This window comes from Chenopodium album, chromosome 15 (genome assembly GCF_948465745.1).
Source record: "Chenopodium album chromosome 15, dcCheAlbu1.1, whole genome shotgun sequence".
NCBI classification, from domain to species: domain Eukaryota; kingdom Viridiplantae; phylum Streptophyta; class Magnoliopsida; order Caryophyllales; family Amaranthaceae; genus Chenopodium; species Chenopodium album.
The window spans coordinates 8,781,197-8,800,247 of NC_137848.1; the positions used below are offsets into that span (position 1 = coordinate 8,781,197).

General features: G+C 34.0%; 1 protein-coding gene and 1 pseudogene across 1 annotated transcript; both read left to right on the forward strand.

The window, feature by feature from the left end:
• Nucleotides 1-129: 129 nt before the first annotated feature.
• LOC145582885 (flavin-containing monooxygenase FMO GS-OX-like 5) lies at nucleotides 130-4,477 on the forward strand. Its single transcript, XM_081639925.1, has 8 exons — nucleotides 130-938; nucleotides 1,352-1,618; nucleotides 2,298-2,368; nucleotides 2,600-2,761; nucleotides 2,859-2,941; nucleotides 3,133-3,268; nucleotides 3,380-3,553; nucleotides 4,046-4,477. Exons 1-8 carry the CDS (start codon nucleotides 659-661, stop codon nucleotides 4,283-4,285), a joined length of 1,413 nt encoding a protein of 470 aa, XP_081496051.1. The 5' UTR covers nucleotides 130-658; the 3' UTR covers nucleotides 4,286-4,477.
• A 2,902-nt stretch (nucleotides 4,478-7,379) lies between these two features.
• On the forward strand, nucleotides 7,380-12,817 carry LOC145580738 (flavin-containing monooxygenase FMO GS-OX-like 5; annotated as a pseudogene).
• The last annotated feature ends 6,234 nt before the right edge of the window (nucleotides 12,818-19,051 follow it).

Sequence of the window (19,051 nt, forward strand, 5' to 3'; positions counted from 1 at the left end):
TTATTTTTGGTTAATTCTAAAAAAACTTGGGTGCCTTCATAATCCCAGATAAGCTGAAGATTGATATAGCTTAGCTGATTCATGGGAGGCCAATATCAAATTTATTTATTTATTTTTTCTGCTGTATTGCCTTTTGCTCAGTGATGGTGTTATATTAGTAATTTTTCTGGTATTTGTCCTCATTTTTATCATCTTTTATCATAATTGATTGTATAATTTGTATCAAGTCCAATAATTCAACCTTGGTAGTCAAATTTGCTAAAGTCTCTTTGTTTTTTATGGGTACTCGTAGTATTTTCTTCAACTTTTTCCTGAGAAAATTGAAAACGATTTTATTGAATTTTGTATTTACTGCTATTATTAGCCTTTTAATAGAGTTGCCTAAAGGAAGGCAAAAGGTTTACTGGTATAAAAGTTTCAAGTAAATTGTGTGAAAACTAATGTTTATGCTGGTTCAGCTCTGTCATTGTGTTTTGTCTTAAGCAAAAATACGGATTTAATATTACCGCCATAGTCGTCTGCTGGTCTATAGAAAAGAATTAAAAAAAACTTCGAAGTGTGGTAATTCATGTTCTACGTCAAGTCAATGCCATTTTTATTATACTTATTGTAGTAATGTTTTCCTGCAAACCACATTGTCTGTGCACTGTTTTCAAAGATGACATCCCCATTGACATTCAAGAAAGTCGCCGTGATCGGTGCTGGCCCTGCCGGTTTGATGGCGGCACATGTGCTTAGAAATGAAGGTCTAGATGTAGTGGTGTTTGAGCGTGCTGCTCAGTTGGGCGGTTGCTGGGTTTACTCGGCTGAGGTTGAGTCTGATCTGCTTGGACATGACCCAACCTGGAAAATTGTTCCCTCAAGTGTGTATGCTTCTCTTCGCACAAATTCTCCTAGAGAATCTATGGGCTTTCGTATTTTTCCATTTGTTCCTACTGGTAATGATCTTTTCTTCCTTGCTTTAAAATTTGTTTTTTCATATTATATTCTATATAATCGACGTGTACTCCTTCCAATCCATTCCTTTTTAGTTTTTACTGGTATAGAGTTTTAAGATAATTAGCTTTGTAGATAGCATTATGGGACATGAAACTTGCATTGTGTAGTATTTATATGTGTAAAGCCCTTCGAGAGTTGGAGATGGTTCTTCTTGTAGCTTTTGACTTATGTGAATTCTGCAGGAACTTTAGATTTTAGGAAGGAAAACAGTGTATTACGTGATTGGAGGGTAGCCTGACTAGCCTCTATAAGACTATAATATGTAATTTCAAATGCATTATGATTTTTGAGGTTCCATGATTGATTTCCTGGACTAGTCTTACTGTTAATGGTGTGTAATTTTCCTTTATAGGCAAAGTCGGCAGAGATTCACGAAGGTTTCCAGGGCATCAGGAGGTGCTGAGATACTTGGAAGATTTTGCTAATGAATTTGGACTGAATAAATTAATCTGTTACCAGACAGATGTGAGGCATGTTGGGCTGGAGACGGATGGAAAGTGGATGGTGAAATACAGGAGAGTTGGTGGAGACAAGGGCAGCGATGTGGCTGAAACTTATGATGCTGTGGTTGTCTGCAACGGACATTACACTGAACCACAACTTGCTGATGATATTCCTGGTAATTATTAGAGTGTGGATTTATATTTGCATCAATAAAAAAAATGGTGGTTATTTTTTTAGAGTAGATACTCGATAGAATTAGAGTATTTGAGTTTTGGAGCACCGTGGTTAAAAACTTAAAATAGACTCTTAACCACATATAGATTGCTATAATTGGTTCCTTCTAAAACTTTTGAAAAAAGCTATTGCATTAAAAGTTCAGCCTTTTATTGTTGTGTTGTTTGAGGGGTGAGAGATAACAGTCACTTTTTTTTTTTTTTTTTTTTTTTTTTTTGAAAGAGGGAGATGACGATCTCTTAATTCTATTTTTATTGAAGAAAATCACTTTACATAACGCAATTGTCCACTTTAATGCTATGCGACAACAAAATGAATATCGATTGTTCCATTGGCAATAGTGTTAGACAACACATCTTTTTTTGAAATCTTGTACAGAGTAGTAATTTTAGAGAATGATTATGTGATTTTCTGTCATTGATACTTCTTATGCTGAGTTGCTGACAAAACTTGAAGATTGTGAATAACATACAAGCTAAATCTGACTATAAAAATTCTCGAAGTGTAGCCAATATATAAACAATCTTACACGTCTGTGAATATTAAATTTGTTACATACTTCTATATTGGTGATGATGCTTGTTAGTTATTGATAGATTTTTCATCGATACCTTCTGCAGGCATTGACCTTTGGCCAGGGAGGCAAATTCATAGTCATAACTATCGTATTCCAGAACTTTATCAACACCAGGTGTGTTTCTGATTTACTTGTTCGTATTCATAATTTAGATGCCCAGATGCACGGAATGCAATGTTTATGTGTGATATTTAATGTTGTATATTGGATTTGATTTCTGCCTACACTTGTATATAAACTTCCACAAGGGAACTATTTACTCTCCTTGTAAAGTTTGTATTGTTTTCTTTGAATTGTCTAATATCCTTTGTTTGTCTAATAATATTGTCTTCTTGCTTCCATCAGGTTGTAGTTTTGATAGGGCATGCTTCTAGTGCTGTCGATATCTCTAGGGATATTGCTGGATCAGCCAAAGAAGTTCATGTAACAACTAGGTCTGAAGCAGCAGGAAAATTGGCCAAATTTGGAAAGCATCCTGTTTATGATAACTTGTGGCTTCATCCAATGGTAAAACTACTCAACAAAAGTCCATTAAAATCATTGTTCATTTGTTTGTCTCTTATTCTAGGATGAGTTTAAAACGCATTCTTCTTCTGTTATGCAGATAGAACAAGCCCATGAAGATGGTAGAATATCGTTTCAGGATGGGAGTGTGGCCCTTGCAGATGTCATTATCCATTGCACTGGGTATTTTGATTAACCCAAAACTTTTTTTTTTTTTTGGTTAAGCTATAGAGACTAGAGGAGAGTCGACTATGGATAGATGCAGATGAATTTAAAATGCGTCCCCTAGATATTGTAGCATTGTACTAGCTACACTAGTTAACATCTGCACAACTAATGGATAATTACTGATGGACTGATGGGTCATTTGTCAGGTACAAGCAACATTTCCCTTTTCTTCACACTAATGGTGTTGTAAATGTTGATGATAATCGTGTCGGGCCTCTTTACAAGCATGTGTTTCCTCCTGCATTAGCCCCAGGGATCTCCTTCATTGGTGTGCCATTTTATGTAAGATTTCTTTTGTTGGTGTTATCTATACTTTTTACCTTCTAGGGAGATATAGTTTTAATCAGTAGATAGCTAAAGACATTGACGAACTCGTTTCAAATTTCATGCTAGGTTGACCCATTCTTCCTTTTTGAACTTCAAAGTAAATGGGTAGCAGGTGTTTTATCTGGGCGTTTATCACTTCCGTCTGAGGAAAAAATGATGGAAGATGTAGAAGCCTTCTACTCAGAATTGGAAGCCAAGGGAGTTCCAAAGCGCTTCACACATAGGATCCATGATTTTAAGGTAAATTTTACTCGAGATGAGTGATTTACTTTTGTACTTGCATTCATGTACTCACCTACTAACAAATTGTGAAAAATAATTTTTTTTAAAATTAAATTAAAGGGATTACTCTTTGCTCCTTCGAGTTTAACAAGGAAAGCCATTGTAACTAAGTTGACAGCTTAGTAAACAATTGTGTATGGCTATCAGCATCATGTATTCATGTTAGAAACATTTTTGCAGGGGTCTACATATGGCCTGTTAAAAAATGGGAACAATGTGAGTATGAATTGTGTTTAACAAGCTGGTACAGAATACTTTTAGGAATTTTGTGGTTAATTTTGGAGAAATGTATACTGCTAACTACTGACCAGCTAGCCTTTCATGTCTAATTTCGCAACCTAGGGAGCAAGTTTGAATGGAGGATTGATAAATCAATTCTCTAGGGATAAATAATTTGATCCACTCTAGAGTTTATTTTGTTGAAATTGACTTCAATGTTGGATCTAACAGCAACTCTCTGGGTGGTCATATGAATACGAGGATTGGCTTGCTTCAGAATCTGGCTGCCCTCCTGCTGAGGAGTGGAGGAAGGGAATGTATATTGCGACAGTAGACCGTGCGTTTAAACAAACAGAGACTTTTCGCGATGAATGGGATGATGAAGACTTGGTCCTGCTAGCGTACAAAGATTTTATGCAGTATTTGTTTGCTGAAGGCAGAGTCACCGTTGCTGCTTCAACACTTAGATAACTCTATTTCATTGATAAGAAATTATTTTATTTCTGATTCTATTGGTTTGAGTTGCAAAGCCCAAGCACCAAAAATAATATGTACTATTAACGATAATTCTTTATTGCTGTACAGGACCTGTATAGATAAATTGTGTTGTTTTCTTTGATAATCTGCTACGATCAGATCCTCAACTTAGTTCCATGCTTTGAATTGCTGTGTATGTTGCATGATTATTTGAAGCTAGAGGAAAAGTTAGATCAAATCAGATAATCAAACGTAAACATGCTTACTCAAGATTAGCCACTGAGCATCGTAATAATTAGAGAAAACGGGTACAACAAAGTATATATCCTCACACAAAATGTACAAAATCATATTCCCTAGTCCCTAGAATCATGTATCTTATTGATTTGCGCATGTATTAATGGGGCTTATAAATACGGATTAGTGTCTTAGTGATGATTCCCATCGGATTCAAATGCATCATTGTTACGTAGTATATCATAATCATAATGCAATGTTAACCAACAAAAGAGGGCTTTTGATTTTCACAAAGAGCCTTGCAAAATCTAAGGTGCATTCATAGGTTGGCCTCAACTAGTGTCGCTTTTTTTTTTTTCGATATTTTCCCTCTTTATAATCATCTAATATCACAAATTGAATGTACTTAGTCCAATAATTCAAACTTGGTAGTCAATTTCGCCGAGCTCTCTTTGTGTTTTCTGGGGTTATAGTTTTTTTACTTCTCTTGAGAAAAATGAAAATGAGTTTCTTGAATTCTGTATTTATTTATTTATTTATTTATTTATTTATTTATTTATTTATTTATTTATTTATTTATTTATTATGTTTTTAGTATATTTCTTACTTTCTTAGCCATTTAAAAGAGTTTGCTAAATGAAAGCAAGATGTTTACTCTTATGACATTCACAATCTGAGTAAAGTATGAATTAGATATCAGATTAGTTAATCGAATTTTCAATACATGAGAAATACAAATTCCTGAAAAATAAACGTTTGAGTTGTTTGGCTAGCATGACTGCATGAGCATGCTACTATGCTAACCACCTTAGAACTCTCCATTTCAAATTCAATAGAACAGTTGTCATACATGCATGCAACCAATTTACCACTAAATTTTCTTGTGCAAATGTGAATGAAGAGATGGAGGGATTCCATCACCTCCCAAGTGGTTGGAGGTTTGATTCCTCACCAAGCCCCCATTCCTGTGATAGGGTAAAGGGTCTACTCGTATCTTTCTGTGCAAAAAAAAAAAAAAAAAAAAAAAAAAGTGACCATTGTGTGAATGATTCAATAAATTTGGTCAAGGTTTATCCCAAATAGACAAATAGTCTACTTGAATAAATTAGTATGTCACACATATTTTCCTAAATTATTTTTGATCAAGATATGTCCCACATAGTCTTCCTAAATTAATTTTGGTCAAAGTGTGTCGCATATATTTTTCTGCCTGAATTATTTTTAGTCAAGTTATGTCCCACATAGTCTTTCTAAGTTAATTTTGGTCAAAGTGTGTCACACATATTCTTCCTTAATTATTTTTGGTCAAGATATGTTCCACATAGTCTTACTAAATTATTTTGGTCAAATTGTGTCACACATATTCTTCTTGAAATCTTCTATATAAAAAAAAAATTATTCTTCTCAAATTATTTTGGTCAAGAAATGTCCCACATAGTCTTCCTAAACTAATTTTGGTCAAAGTATGTCGCACAATTCTCCCCGAATTGAGTTTATGCTATTCACAAGTTGTTCCCATTCTCCTAAGTCATAAACGAAAACTGATTTTGGCAGTGGCACTCAATGTTAGAAAAACAAATATTCCCTCCGTTTTACACTAATTGAACAGTTTTAATTTTATCAAAACTTTAACTATTACAATAATATATTTGTTATGTATTAGTTGTAAAAATTATAAAAAGTTGATATTCCAATATACAAGTATATATTAAGATTAATTCACAATATTTTACTTATTAGTTATACTATTACCTCTGTTTCTATTCAGTTGTTACATTTTGACTTGGTATCCAACGTTAAAAATTTTGACTATAAAAATGCATTATTATAAAAATCAAAACCATATCATGTGGGTTGTTGTTGGATTTGTTTTAAAATAAATTTGAAAAATATCAACTTTTTTTAAGAATTTTTACTCAAATCATTGTATGTAGTCAAATATGCGCATTGAAGACCGTGAAAGTCAAACTGTAACAATAATAAAGGGACGGAGGAAGAAACATTTTTTTAAAAAAGAGGGATTAACTCTTTTTTAAGGAGAGGGACTAACGTTTTATATTGTAAAATAGAAAGGAAAAAAAAGGTCATAGTTATGTTAAAAGTCAAATCGCATCAATTATTGTGGAATGGAGGGACCGAGGGAGTATGTCCGTGATTTTACAATTGACTTTCCATAATAACACTTTCTTTGTTATTTTTTAATCACAACGTTAAAAATTTCATGCTTGTCAATGTACATTGAATAACATTAATATTTTCTCCGTTTTTAAATATTGCACCACTTGTCTTTTAAGTAAGTTGGACAAATATTACACCATATCTATTTTAAAAAACAAAATATCTCTATTCACTGCAAATACTTAGTATATACTTACTTTTAACACTTGATTCTTTAATTTATGTTTACATCACATGGATAATTTTTTATTTTACCTTTCTCTCTCTTCCTTTTCCCTACTACCAAAAAAAGTGTGTCCAACCCTATAATGCAATATTAAAAGAACGGAGGAACTATCTTAAGTTATAAGTTGATATTTTGAAAGTATATTTCGAGAATAATTTATTATGACCTCACATAATAGTTTTGAAAGTTTTTCATTGTTAATATCATAACTTGTTATATATGGCATATTAGGATATTATGTTATATCTTTGATTTGATGTTATTGTTTGTAATCTTTTTAACATCCTTATTATTTTCATGTCTATCTTTGCTAGTATTTAATGCTCTTTTGTGACACTTTAAATATTAGTTGGATTATTTCATGAATATAATTAAGCTTTCCAACATTATTCTTTTTCTCGTAACTCTGTCACTGCAAACCATTTTATTTGTCACCCTTTCCCAAAAATGATTGTCCCATTGTCAACTAAGAAAGTCGCCGTGATTGGTGCTATAGCAGCTGGGTTGGTAGCGACGCGTGAGCTTATGAAGGAAGGTCATGATGTAGTACAGTGGTGCTCGACCGTGGTGCTCAGTTGGGTGGGAACTGGGTTTATTTGGACGAGGTTGAGTCTGACCCGCTTGGACTCGACCCAACTCGGAAAATCATAGATTCAAGCCTCTACGCTTCCCTCCGCACCAATACTCCTAGAGAAAGCTATGGGTTTTCGTGATTTTCCCTTTGCTCCTACCGGTAATGATATGTTCTCCCATTTATTTTCTTAAATTATTGTTGTTCTCGTTGTTTGTTGTGCGAGCCCCACTTTATAAACATATTTCATTTATTAAAGGGCAAAATCATCAGATTTTGGGGTAAAAGGTTGCCCTAAATCCGCAAACATTAGTAGAAGTTTTAGAGTTTAATCCCTACTTGTGTTAATGGTTCTACCTATTTTTACCCCCAAAATATTACACTATTTTCTTGTTGTTGTTCACCTCTTAAGATTTTTGTAGTTGAAATACAAAATCTAACATTAATCAAGTGAAAAAAAATCATATACTCTATGTTGTTTATCAATTGCATCACTTTGACTAACATATTTGTCAATAGAGTCGAAAGTACTATTTGAGTACCAAAGGGGCTAGACATGAGTTGACCTGAATAACCCAACATGTGACCTAGCTAAAAATTGACCCACAATTATAGACCCGAACTCAAACCCGAACTTACTTGACGTGACCCAAATGCTTGTTGACTTGAAATCGACCTGATTTGAAATGATCCGACTTAAACCCCACCTGAATAACACGTTTCTCAGGTCTAAAAGGAGCCGAGTGTAACTTCTTAGGATTTTTTCCTTATATATACAATTATACATTGAAACATAAAACTAAATCCATTTATCTTTTACATAAGTTAACAATATATTTTTAATTATAACACCACCAACAATAAATATCTTTGAATACATAAAAGATAACTAACAATGCAAGTTAAGCAACCATTTTGTTTAAACCATAAGATCAAGAGTTGAACCCATGACCTCATATGTGTGTGTTTTCTTTGAAACAAGTGATTAAAATAAATGCTTTTAAACGGTAACTTATGTGGTTTTGATCCTTATATGTCTAGTAATCTACGAGTCTAATTAGACCCCGTTCATTTCACCTTAAAAAAATAACACTAAGTAAAAATAATTTCAGTTCAGTAAAATTAATTTCAGTTCAGTAAAAATAATTTCAGTTCAATAAAATTCATTTTTCTTAAAGAAGAATTATAATAGAAAATCAGTAAAAATAATTTCAGTTCAGCAAAAATAATTTCAGTTCAGTAAAATTAATTTAAGTTCAGTAAAATAATTTAAGTTCAGCAAATATAATTTTGTTTCAGTAAAAATAATTTCATTTCAGCAAAAATAAGGAGAAGTGAAAGGGGCCTTAATGTTCACTTCACCTTTAAAAAATAATATTAAGTAAAAATAATTTCAGTTCATTAAAAATAATTCCAGTTCAGTAAAATATGTTCAGTTTAGTAAAAATAATTTCAGTTTAGTAAAAATAAGTTTAGTTCACTAAAATTCAGTGACTATAAAGAAGAAATATAATAGAAACTCAATAAAAATAATTTCAGTCCAGCAAATATAATTTCAGTTCAGTAAAAATAATTTAAGTTTAATAAAATAATTTCAATTTAGTAAAAATAATTTCAATTCAGCAAAAAAAAAAAAAATGGTGAAGTGAATGGGGCCTTAAATTAGCGTACTAGTCTAAACGGTAAATTATGGTTTATGTGATTAGACTTGATGGTGCCTACACTTTTCTTTGTAGGCAAAGTCGACAGAGATTCACGAAGGTTTCCAAGTCATAATGAGGTGCGCAGATATTTAGAAGATTTTGCTAGCGAGTTTGGTCTGAATGAATTAATCAGTTTTCGGACAGAGGTGCGACATGTTGGGTTGGAGACCGATGGAAAGTGGATGGTGAAATATGCAAGTGTTGGCGGAGATGAGAGCACCGAAGTGGCTCAAACTTATGATGTTGTGGTTGTTTGTAACGGACATTTCACTGAACCACAAGTTGCTCATAACATTCCCGGTAATTCATTTAGGAAATTTTTTTTTTTTTACAGTGATCGTTTGACATATGACTACCATAATATTTTAATAATTATATAGTTTATATTATGGTGGTGTTCGGAGTAGTATATTAGAGAATGATTGAAATTGGTTTTAGCTATCTTTCTTTTATTACTGTATTGAAATTATTACGTTACAAAAATTTAAATCCATTTAACTACTCGCTCTTCATTTTTATCATTTGTTCGGAGTAGTGTCGTTAGAGAATGATTATGTGTTTATCTACCATTGATACTTCGTTCTCATGCTATCAAAATTTTAAAGTTGTGAATAACATACAAGCTAATTCATGATTCTAAAATTTGCCAAGTTTAAATCACTATTTAGTATTTACACAATTTTGACACATCTATAAATATTAAAATTTGTAACATATATAACTAACCCTATGTTAGTTGATGATTCTTGCTAGTTCTTTATTATTATTATTATTATTATTATTATTATTATTATTATTATTATTATTATGTCAATACCTTTTACTGGGCTTGACCTTTGGCCAGGGAGGCAAATTCATAGCCACAACTATCGCATACCAGAACCCTATCAAGACAAGGTGTGTTCAGTTTCTATATTTGGTCATTTTTGTATTTTGAGTTGAAATGTTCATATTCAGAATTTGCACAGAGTGCAATGTATGTGTGTAAGATTTATGACTAGTTGTATTTCTTTCGTGTTTTAATAAATGTTACACTTACCAAATGTTGTCAGTTCTAACAGGATCTTTTTATGATTTTCTTTGATTGTAAATCTTCTTTCCTTGCTTTTCTCTGCTTCGTTTTGTCTATAAATGACGTCTTCTTGCTTCCATCAGGTTGTCGTCGTGATCGGGCTTTCTTCAAGTGCTACCGATATCTCAAGGGAAATAGCTAAATCAGCCAAAGAAGTCCACATAACAGCTAGATCTAAGGCAGCAGGAAAATTGGGCAAATTTGGAAAACATCATATTTTTGACAACTTGTGGCTTCATCCTATGGTAAAACTACTCAACTAGTGGAAGAGACTATTCGGCCTTCTCGAAAGTTCATTTAGCGCTTTTTCATTGTCTTTTCCTAATTCTAGGATGAGTTTAAGAAGTACATATTCTTCTTGCCTTAATAATGCAGATAGAAAGAGCACATGAAGATGGTAAAGTGTCGTTTCAAGATGGGAGCGCAGTCTTTGCGGACGTCATTCTCCATTGCGCCGGGTAATTTGATACTCATTATGTCCTTTTTTATTTGCACCAATAACTTCCTTTTAAAGTCGTTTCTTAAAGATTGCTCCATACTATTTGGGGTTGTTGGTAATCGGCGGTTGATTGTAGGATGTTGGCTTGTTTGACTAGATGGAAGTATTAGCTGTATGAATTGACTTTTTAATTTAATTAATAAAGCCGACTTTTTACAAAAGTGTTAGGTAAACTTATTGATGGTTGTTAGCTGTTTATTAGTGATTAAGTGGGCTAACAAGCCAAAAGCCAATAAAAATAGCTACTCCTATTAACTTTTGACTTCTGGCAAAAAAGCTAGCTTAAAATCCAACAAAAAAGCCAACTATCAAACATATTTTTTGGCTCTTTGACTAGCTAGACAAAAAGCCAATTGCCAAACACCCTCTTTATGTACATATGGATCACTACTTTATTCTTACAAAAATACTTTAGGTTCCACCACTTTTTTCTTTCATATCAATTTCACTCAATTAAAACTTTATAAAGAGATATTTTTATGGGACAAACAATTGGAGACGGAGGGGAGTAGAAATTTTCTTCCGTTAAACTTTTTGCTTGGCTAAGCTATTAATTAGAGGATGGTCGACTATGGACAATTGCAAATGAATTCAAACCCATGTACCCCATAAGATTTTACTAGCTACACTAGATGAAGTCCAACTACATTATTTTATGTAATAAAATATGTTGTATAGAATTGAATCCAAACATACTAATGGACTGATACATAATTAATTAGGTATAAGCAACATTTCCCTTTTCTTGACACCAATGGTGTTGTTAATGTTGATGATAATCGTGTTGGGCCGCTTTACAAGCATGTGTTTCCTCCTTCATTAGCCCCTGGGATATCCTTCATTGGTGTGCCATCATTGGTAAGATTTCTTTCGGTATTATACATTATTTCATATATGTACGCGCGAAGTATATGTTATCATCACTAGATATATACCTAAAGAAAATGACCGAGCTGTGTCTTTTCAATTTTCATGCTAGATTCTCTCGTTTTTCGTTTATGAACTTCAAAGTAAGTGGGTAGCAGGCGTTTTATCTGGGCGTATATCACTTCCCTCGGAAGAAAAGATGATGGAGGATGTTGAAGCCTTCTATTCAGAATTGGATGCTAAGGGTGTTCCAAAGCGCTACACTCATAAGATCCATGATGTTAAGGTAACGTAATCTATTATGTATTTCTATATATTAAAAGGCGTTTCGAATCAAGTCAATATGTCACGTGGCATTCTCCATGGCATTTTGAATCAAGTCTACATGCTACAAAACCATGACCTCAAAGTTATTTAATAGTGTACTTAACCATTGAACTATGTCATAATATGTGTCTTTAATAACAAAAAAAAAAAAAAACATAAAAAATATCTTAAATGGTATCTTTAATACCATTCACAATTATTGTAATATATGTAATAACTCGAGGCATCGTTCGGACCTAAAAACTAGTTAAGTTTATTATTACTTGAGTTAAATGATTTACTTTGGTATTAATTAATTTCATGTACTCTCTTTAAAAAAAAATAAAAAAAAATTTCATGGACTTCAGATCCTCTCTACTCTTTGCTCCTTTCATTTAACATGGATGGAATGACAATGATTATGATGAAGTTATAATTCATGAACTCCTTCAGATCAATTGTGATAACTTTGTGTTAAAATAAGTTGTTATTAAATAATTAAAGATAACCTTTCATGTCTAGTTTGCATAATTGACATCGTTCCTTAGGAGCGAATTGATGGAATAAAGAAAAGATATATGGATCAATTGACTTCAATAAAATGTTTGGATTTTCATGCAGCAACTCTCTTGGTCATTGGAATACGAGGATTGGCTTGCTGCACAGTGTGGCTGCCCTCTCGCCGAGGAATGGAGGAAGGCTATATTTTTTGGGAGATTAGTCCATGCGCATAAAGAACCAGAGACTTATCGTGATGAATGGGATGATGAAGACTTGGTCTTGCAAGCTTATGAAGATTTTATGCAATACTTGAATGCTGAAGGCAGGGCTGCACTTGCTGCATGCGCCTCGACACCTAGAATTTAAACTCTCTATCTTATTGATGAAAGGTTTTTTACTTGGGAGTTTTTTCATTTGTGTTTGAGAACTTTTCTAGTAAGAAACTGTTTGGAATTGTAAGACAAAACTTTTCATTTGAGAGCTTATTGGTTCTCAATGGTTCTCTCTTTCTCCTCTTTCCTTTTAAAAAAAATTATTGTTTGAATTTGAACTTTGATTGCAAAAGAAACCCCAAGGGGACCAAAAGTGAATATCAAAAACAACATTGGAGGGGGGGGAGGGGAAAGGGACCAAAAGGAGACTTGTGGCTTTCAAAAATTTGGCGCAAATCAGACGAAAAGCTAGGTAAATTGGGGTTTTTATTAACTATTCTAAATTGAAAATCAATTATAAATTTATAATCATAATAGTGTTTATCACAATGTGATTGACGAATTTTGAGTTAATATCCCCAAATGCGTCACAATAATCAAATCCCTAACTTCATTTCAAAAGGGGGTTGCTAAACGCAACCTAAGTTTACTTGACGCAACCCTTTTCCCTTATTTTTTCAACCTTAATAGAATTATAAAAATTATCTTTTCTCCCCCTCTTTCAACTTGGTAAAACATATTAGTAAATTTGAAATTTTCTATCACACGAGTACCAAAATTGATTCAAAATACTGATTAATGATTGCAAAGGAGGACAATTCTCAAAATTGATGTAAGTTTTTCGTTATTTTTATTATTATTTTCGAGTACACTCTGCGTGAAACAAGTAAATTTCAACGACATTGAACAATATCAATGCCTATATTTCGCACACATTGAACAAAACAATATATTTATTTCGTACATATTGAACAAAATTATATACTCTATTTCATACATATTGAACAAAATAGTATACTTTAATTCGTATTTATTGAACAAAATAGTATACGTAGTACTATATTTTGTACATATTGAACAAAGCAATAAGCTCTATTTATCACAAATTAAATAAAACATGACCACGATAACCATGAAGCAACTTGATCGACAAAAGCCCACCTGGTGCTACAGTTGTTCTTCTGTGAGGCCTTTTATTCCATGCTCGTTTTGCCTCTACTTCTTTTGTTTGAGACCCATTAGGTTCTTGTGGAGGACAGCTGCAGGGTGGTTGCGGGGCAGTCTACTCATGCCCAAGTGAGCAGCAGGCAGCTTGCGGTGTGGGCTGTTTCCCTCTCCCCTCCCAAGTGTAGCAACCAATTAACCTAACTTTTATATACAAGTGTAGGTGTTGCATGATTTTGTTAGCAAATGGAACAAGAGACATGAAAGACAATTTAGATTAAAGAATTAAACTTATTTTAAGCAGGCTTGAACCAGACGATGAAAATAGATACTAGTTGAGACAAATTAGATCATAGCTTACAAAAAATAAAGGAACATGCTATTAAGAAACAAGCTGCCATTCATCTTACTTATCTTATACCCATTTGGTCTCCTTTCTTTAGAAGATTTAAGAATTTATATTGAAACTATTGTGATCATGTCCTATAGTAATACCCAATACATCTAGTCATGATTCTTTGCTAAATGTATTAAGCAACAAGGAGTATGAGGAATAAATTAACAGTTGGTTATATAGCTCACAAATTAGAATGCAAACTAGTAATTCAGATTCAAATGAAAGAAATAGTGATTTCTATTACTACTCAGTTATACAAAACAACTAGAACTATTATATCCCTGTTAGACAAAAAAACTACAACTATTATATCCCAGTTATCGGAATTAATTCCTCTATTTTAGCCCATTCATACAAAACAGTCCAATCAATTTCATACCAGTTACACAAAATGGTTGAAATTGCATTAGTCAATTTATCTAATATTACCCAATTTCAATTCAATTTTTTCAATTGAATGAAAGTTCGATCCCAACAAAGATTAAACACCCCACAAATAGAATAAAGAGTATACAAAACCCCCAAAATTCATCATACTCAAGCAACAAACCAAAAAAAAAAAAAAAAACGAAATTACACCCTAAATTAATTTGTAAAATGGGGCAACAAAAATATGAGAGATTGTGTAGATTATATTACCTTTACAACAACGGTGGACATTTGTAGGGAAGATCAAGCGACAAATTTCGATTGAAGAAGTTCTCAAATTGATTTTGAGTATTGAATGAATTTTTGATTGAAAATTTTTGGGTTTTAGATTGAAAGAAAGGAACGAAAGAAATGACAGGGAGTTTGACAGGGAGGGTAAATTTGGATTTTTAGGGGGGTGTGTTAAGTAGATTAGGGTTGTATTTAGCAATCATGTTTCAAAATCCTAAAGTATTAAACAACAATACATAATTTTTTTCTCGATTGCATTTGAGTATTGAAACATGAAGAATGATTTTCGAAACCCATAAAGTATACTTACTTTGTATCAAAGTAAGGAATATGGTTGAAGAGTAATACGGAGTACTCCGTAACAATTAAATAGACATAAGTGAGGTACATGTAAAGAGAGATACATTATACAATACATAAAAAAAAAACCGATTTTAAAAAGCTGAATTGCTATTTGACGACATAAAAATACTCAAGTTGACATTATTAATGACCATGTTACCCTTACTTTCAAATGTTATTACATCCTCACCCATATTTACCTTCAAACCACAAATTCAGACAACCACACCACAACACCTACACTGCCGCCACCACTAATACCCCGACCATCGTCACCACCGCCACATTTTGACTAATTAATGAACGCTTAGAGTTATGCAAAATTAAACCAAATTAAGGACACATATTAGATGAAAATTGTTACTTTTGACTAATTATGAAAAATCGAATTAGATGCAAAACATTAATTTAGACTAATTGACTAAATATTTTCGAAATAAAAAAAATAAAAAAAAAATAAAAACAAATTTTAAAAAATTTCAAAAAAAAAAAAATATCTGTGGACATTTGAAGGAGAGGTCTCTTACGTGGTAGGGACATCTCCGACAATTGTCTTTACCAACTATGTTTTCCACGTGAAGGAGATGTCTCTAACGTGGTACGTACATCTCTAACATATGTCTCCACCGTTGAAGGGACATTTACGACAAATGTCTCCACCGTGGAAGGGACATCTCCGATAGATGTCTCCACCACGTTGAGGACATCTCCGACAGACGTTCGTAACCAACAAAAAAAAAAACTTACCGGCGCTTTCCCCCCGAAGTTGCTTCCCTTGACGAGGCATGTTGGTTCGCGCTCGCCCTGGTAGACGAAGATCGGCCGGTGTTGCGAGGTGGGCTGCTGCCGTCAGGTTGTGATGGTGTTGTTGGTGGTGGTAGTGTTGTGGATGGTGGTGGCTAGGGATGAAAATGGATCGGGTTCGGGGTGGGTGGACCATCACCGGCCTTCATCCACCCCACCCCATCCATCCACCACCCGCTATAACATCCACCTAAATCCATTCATCCATTACCCACGGGTGAAACGGATGGTTTGGGTGATAATCGGATGTAAAATGTGAGCATTTAAAATAAATAAAAAAATTACATAAGGTGTTGAAGGACGAACTGATGAATCATACCCAGATTCATTACCATCCAAAACATCATTTCCCATACCTAAATTAGCAGCAAATTCCCATCAACAATTTATTAAAAAAATTAGCAAATTCAAATATACATATGAACCTTAAACACAAGCAGAAAATTCGTGAAAATAACCTTAAAAACAAGCATAAAAATTGAATTAATTTCATGAAAAATAAGGCAACAAATTCGTGAAGAAAAAGGTAGCAAATTCGTGAAAAAAAGGCAGCAAATTCATGAAATTAACCCTAAAAACAAACAACAAATTCGAATTAATTTCAAATGAAAAATCCAGAAATTAGCAACAACAATTACAACAACTCAACAACATATATAATTGAATTAAACAAGTGAACAAACAAAATTCATATGAACAAATTAATTATTAAACAAGTGAACAAACAAATTAAATACGTAAAAAAAAGGCGTCGTTTTCCTTAATGGAGTTGCTGCTACCGTCGTTGCTATATATGGTGCCACCGTGAGGCAGAGTTGCAGAGAGAGGGAAGAGAGAGGCAGAGAGCGGTGGTGGTTATTTTTTTTTTTTGAATGTTAAGGTTTAGGAATTACCATATTGAATTAGTAATATGGACATTAGCTTTAGTTGGGCATAGCCCAATATAAAAATTCAAGAAATTTTAAAAAAAAAATTATTGTTTTGAAACATTCGGGTGATGGATCGTGTTAACGCGTCAGGTGATGGTTTAAAATTTTTATTAAGATATATTTAGGAAATATATTATTTGATATTATTTGCTTTGATTTTCTAGGATATTATTTCCTTTGCTTATCCTTGGCTAGCAGTACCTGTTTTCGTAGGAATAGGAAACCAAGGAACTTTGTATTATAAATATTCAGCTCTTGAGTTTAATAAAATCAAGCTAAGGTTCATGATTTCACATAGTATCAGAGCAACGAATTCTTTTAAGAGCTAATTAGCCATGGCTGGTGGTGATGCACCACCACCACCTCCACCTACAAAAATCGAACCAAATTCCCCTTACTACCTCGGTTCACAAGATAGACCGGGGGATTTCATTACTCTTACACGTCTTATGGCTGACAATTATGATGCTTGGGCAGCAGACATTCAAAAGGCGTTAGAGGCACGCCGGAAGTTTGAATTTCTGGATGGCACGATCACAGAGCCGTCCCCTTCTTGTACGAAGTCCGATTGGACAGCAATCAATGCCATGCTCATCTCGTGGATAACAAACACCATTGACCTTGATTTAAAATCATCTCTGTCAAAATTCAGGGAGGCAAAATTATTTAGGATCACCTCAAGCGACGTTTTTCTCAAACGAATGGTCCTCGCATTCAACAATTGCGTGCGTCCATTGCAATATGCGAACAGCCCAAATCGATGTCGGTCTCTGTTTATTACGGCAAGCTACATTCTCTATGGCAGGAATTAGATCGTCACGAGCCCTTGATCTCGTGTTCTTGCTGTACTTCTTGTTCGGCTGGTAAATTACACGAAGAACGCCGAGCTCAATCGAGACTACACGATTTTTTAATGGGGTTAAATTCTGATTATTATTCTTCTCTTCGTACTAATATTCTATCTTAAGACCCTCTCCTAAGTCTTGACAGGGCTTACCAATTGGTAACCCAAGAAGAGCGTGTTCGCACATCGAGACAGGAGGCCGAGTCTGTGGTCGAATCAAAGCAGCAAGAAGCGGTGGGTTTTGCCGTTCGTGCAGGGGCTGATCGTGGCAGAGGCCGAGAAAAGCCACTCTGTTCAAAGTGTCGAAGAACAGGTCACGAAACCTCGTCTTGTTGGGCAGAGTTAATACGCGGCTATTGCAAGAAAAAGGGACACCCCGAGACTCATTGCTATGATCTTGTTGGTAGACCCGATAAACGACCGGGGTAAGGACGAGGGCAGCCTGGTGCTAATGCGGCCACAAGTACAAGTTCGTCTTCCGTTCCTCCCTCTTCTACTGCCTTGGCTTTGGGGCAATTATTCACTCCCGAACAGTGGAAAGCTATTGCAAGGGTTGTTGGTAATACTCAAATACCCGAACACAGATTGACCGGTAAGTCTGACGTTTCGTCTTGGATTATTGATACCGGTGCAACTCATCATGTCGCAGGAGATAGTTCTTGGCTTGTTGACACTCAAAATATTGAATGTCCGGTTGGTTTACCAAACGGTGCAAAAGTAATGGCTACTTTGGTGGGATTCGTCCGTTTGTCGGAAAAGATAACTCTCACCGGAGTTCTTTATGTTCCAAATTTGAGTTGCAATTTACTATCTGTTTCTCAGCTTAATGATGACTTACATACAATTGTCCAATTTGATTCTCATGTTTGTGCTATACAGGACCATGCGAAGGAGCTGATTGGAACGGGAACTAGGAGAGATGGACTATACTATTTTAGCAAACCGAAAGTGTCAACAATTGAAGCTACATCAAAGTTGGAGTTGTGGCATCGTCGGCTTGGTCATCCTTCCGAAAAAGTAATTAAGTTAATTCCTCATGTTTGTAGTAGCAAAGATCATTTAAATAAAGTTTGTGAAGTATGTATGTATGCTAAGCATCCCAGAGACAAATTTCCTTAAGTGATAATAAAACATCTCGAATATTTGAAAAAATTCATTGTGATTTGTGGGGTTCATATTGACATGTTTCATCGTGTGGAGCGTGTTATTTTTTGACAATTCTTGATGATTTTTTGAGAGCTATTTGGG

What these genes read in the sequence shown, in the direction of transcription:
- LOC145582885 (XM_081639925.1), top strand. Translation starts at nt 659, where the DNA reads ATGACATCCCCATTGACATTCAAGAAAGTCGCCGTGATCGGTGCTGGC. An exon ending in TTTTCCATTTGTTCCTACTG is followed by an intron (nt 939 to 1,351) that starts GTAATGATCTTT and finishes TTTCCTTTATAG; the next exon opens with GCAAAGTCGGCAGAGATTCA. An exon ending in ACTTGCTGATGATATTCCTG is followed by an intron (nt 1,619 to 2,297) that starts GTAATTATTAGA and finishes TACCTTCTGCAG; the next exon opens with GCATTGACCTTTGGCCAGGG.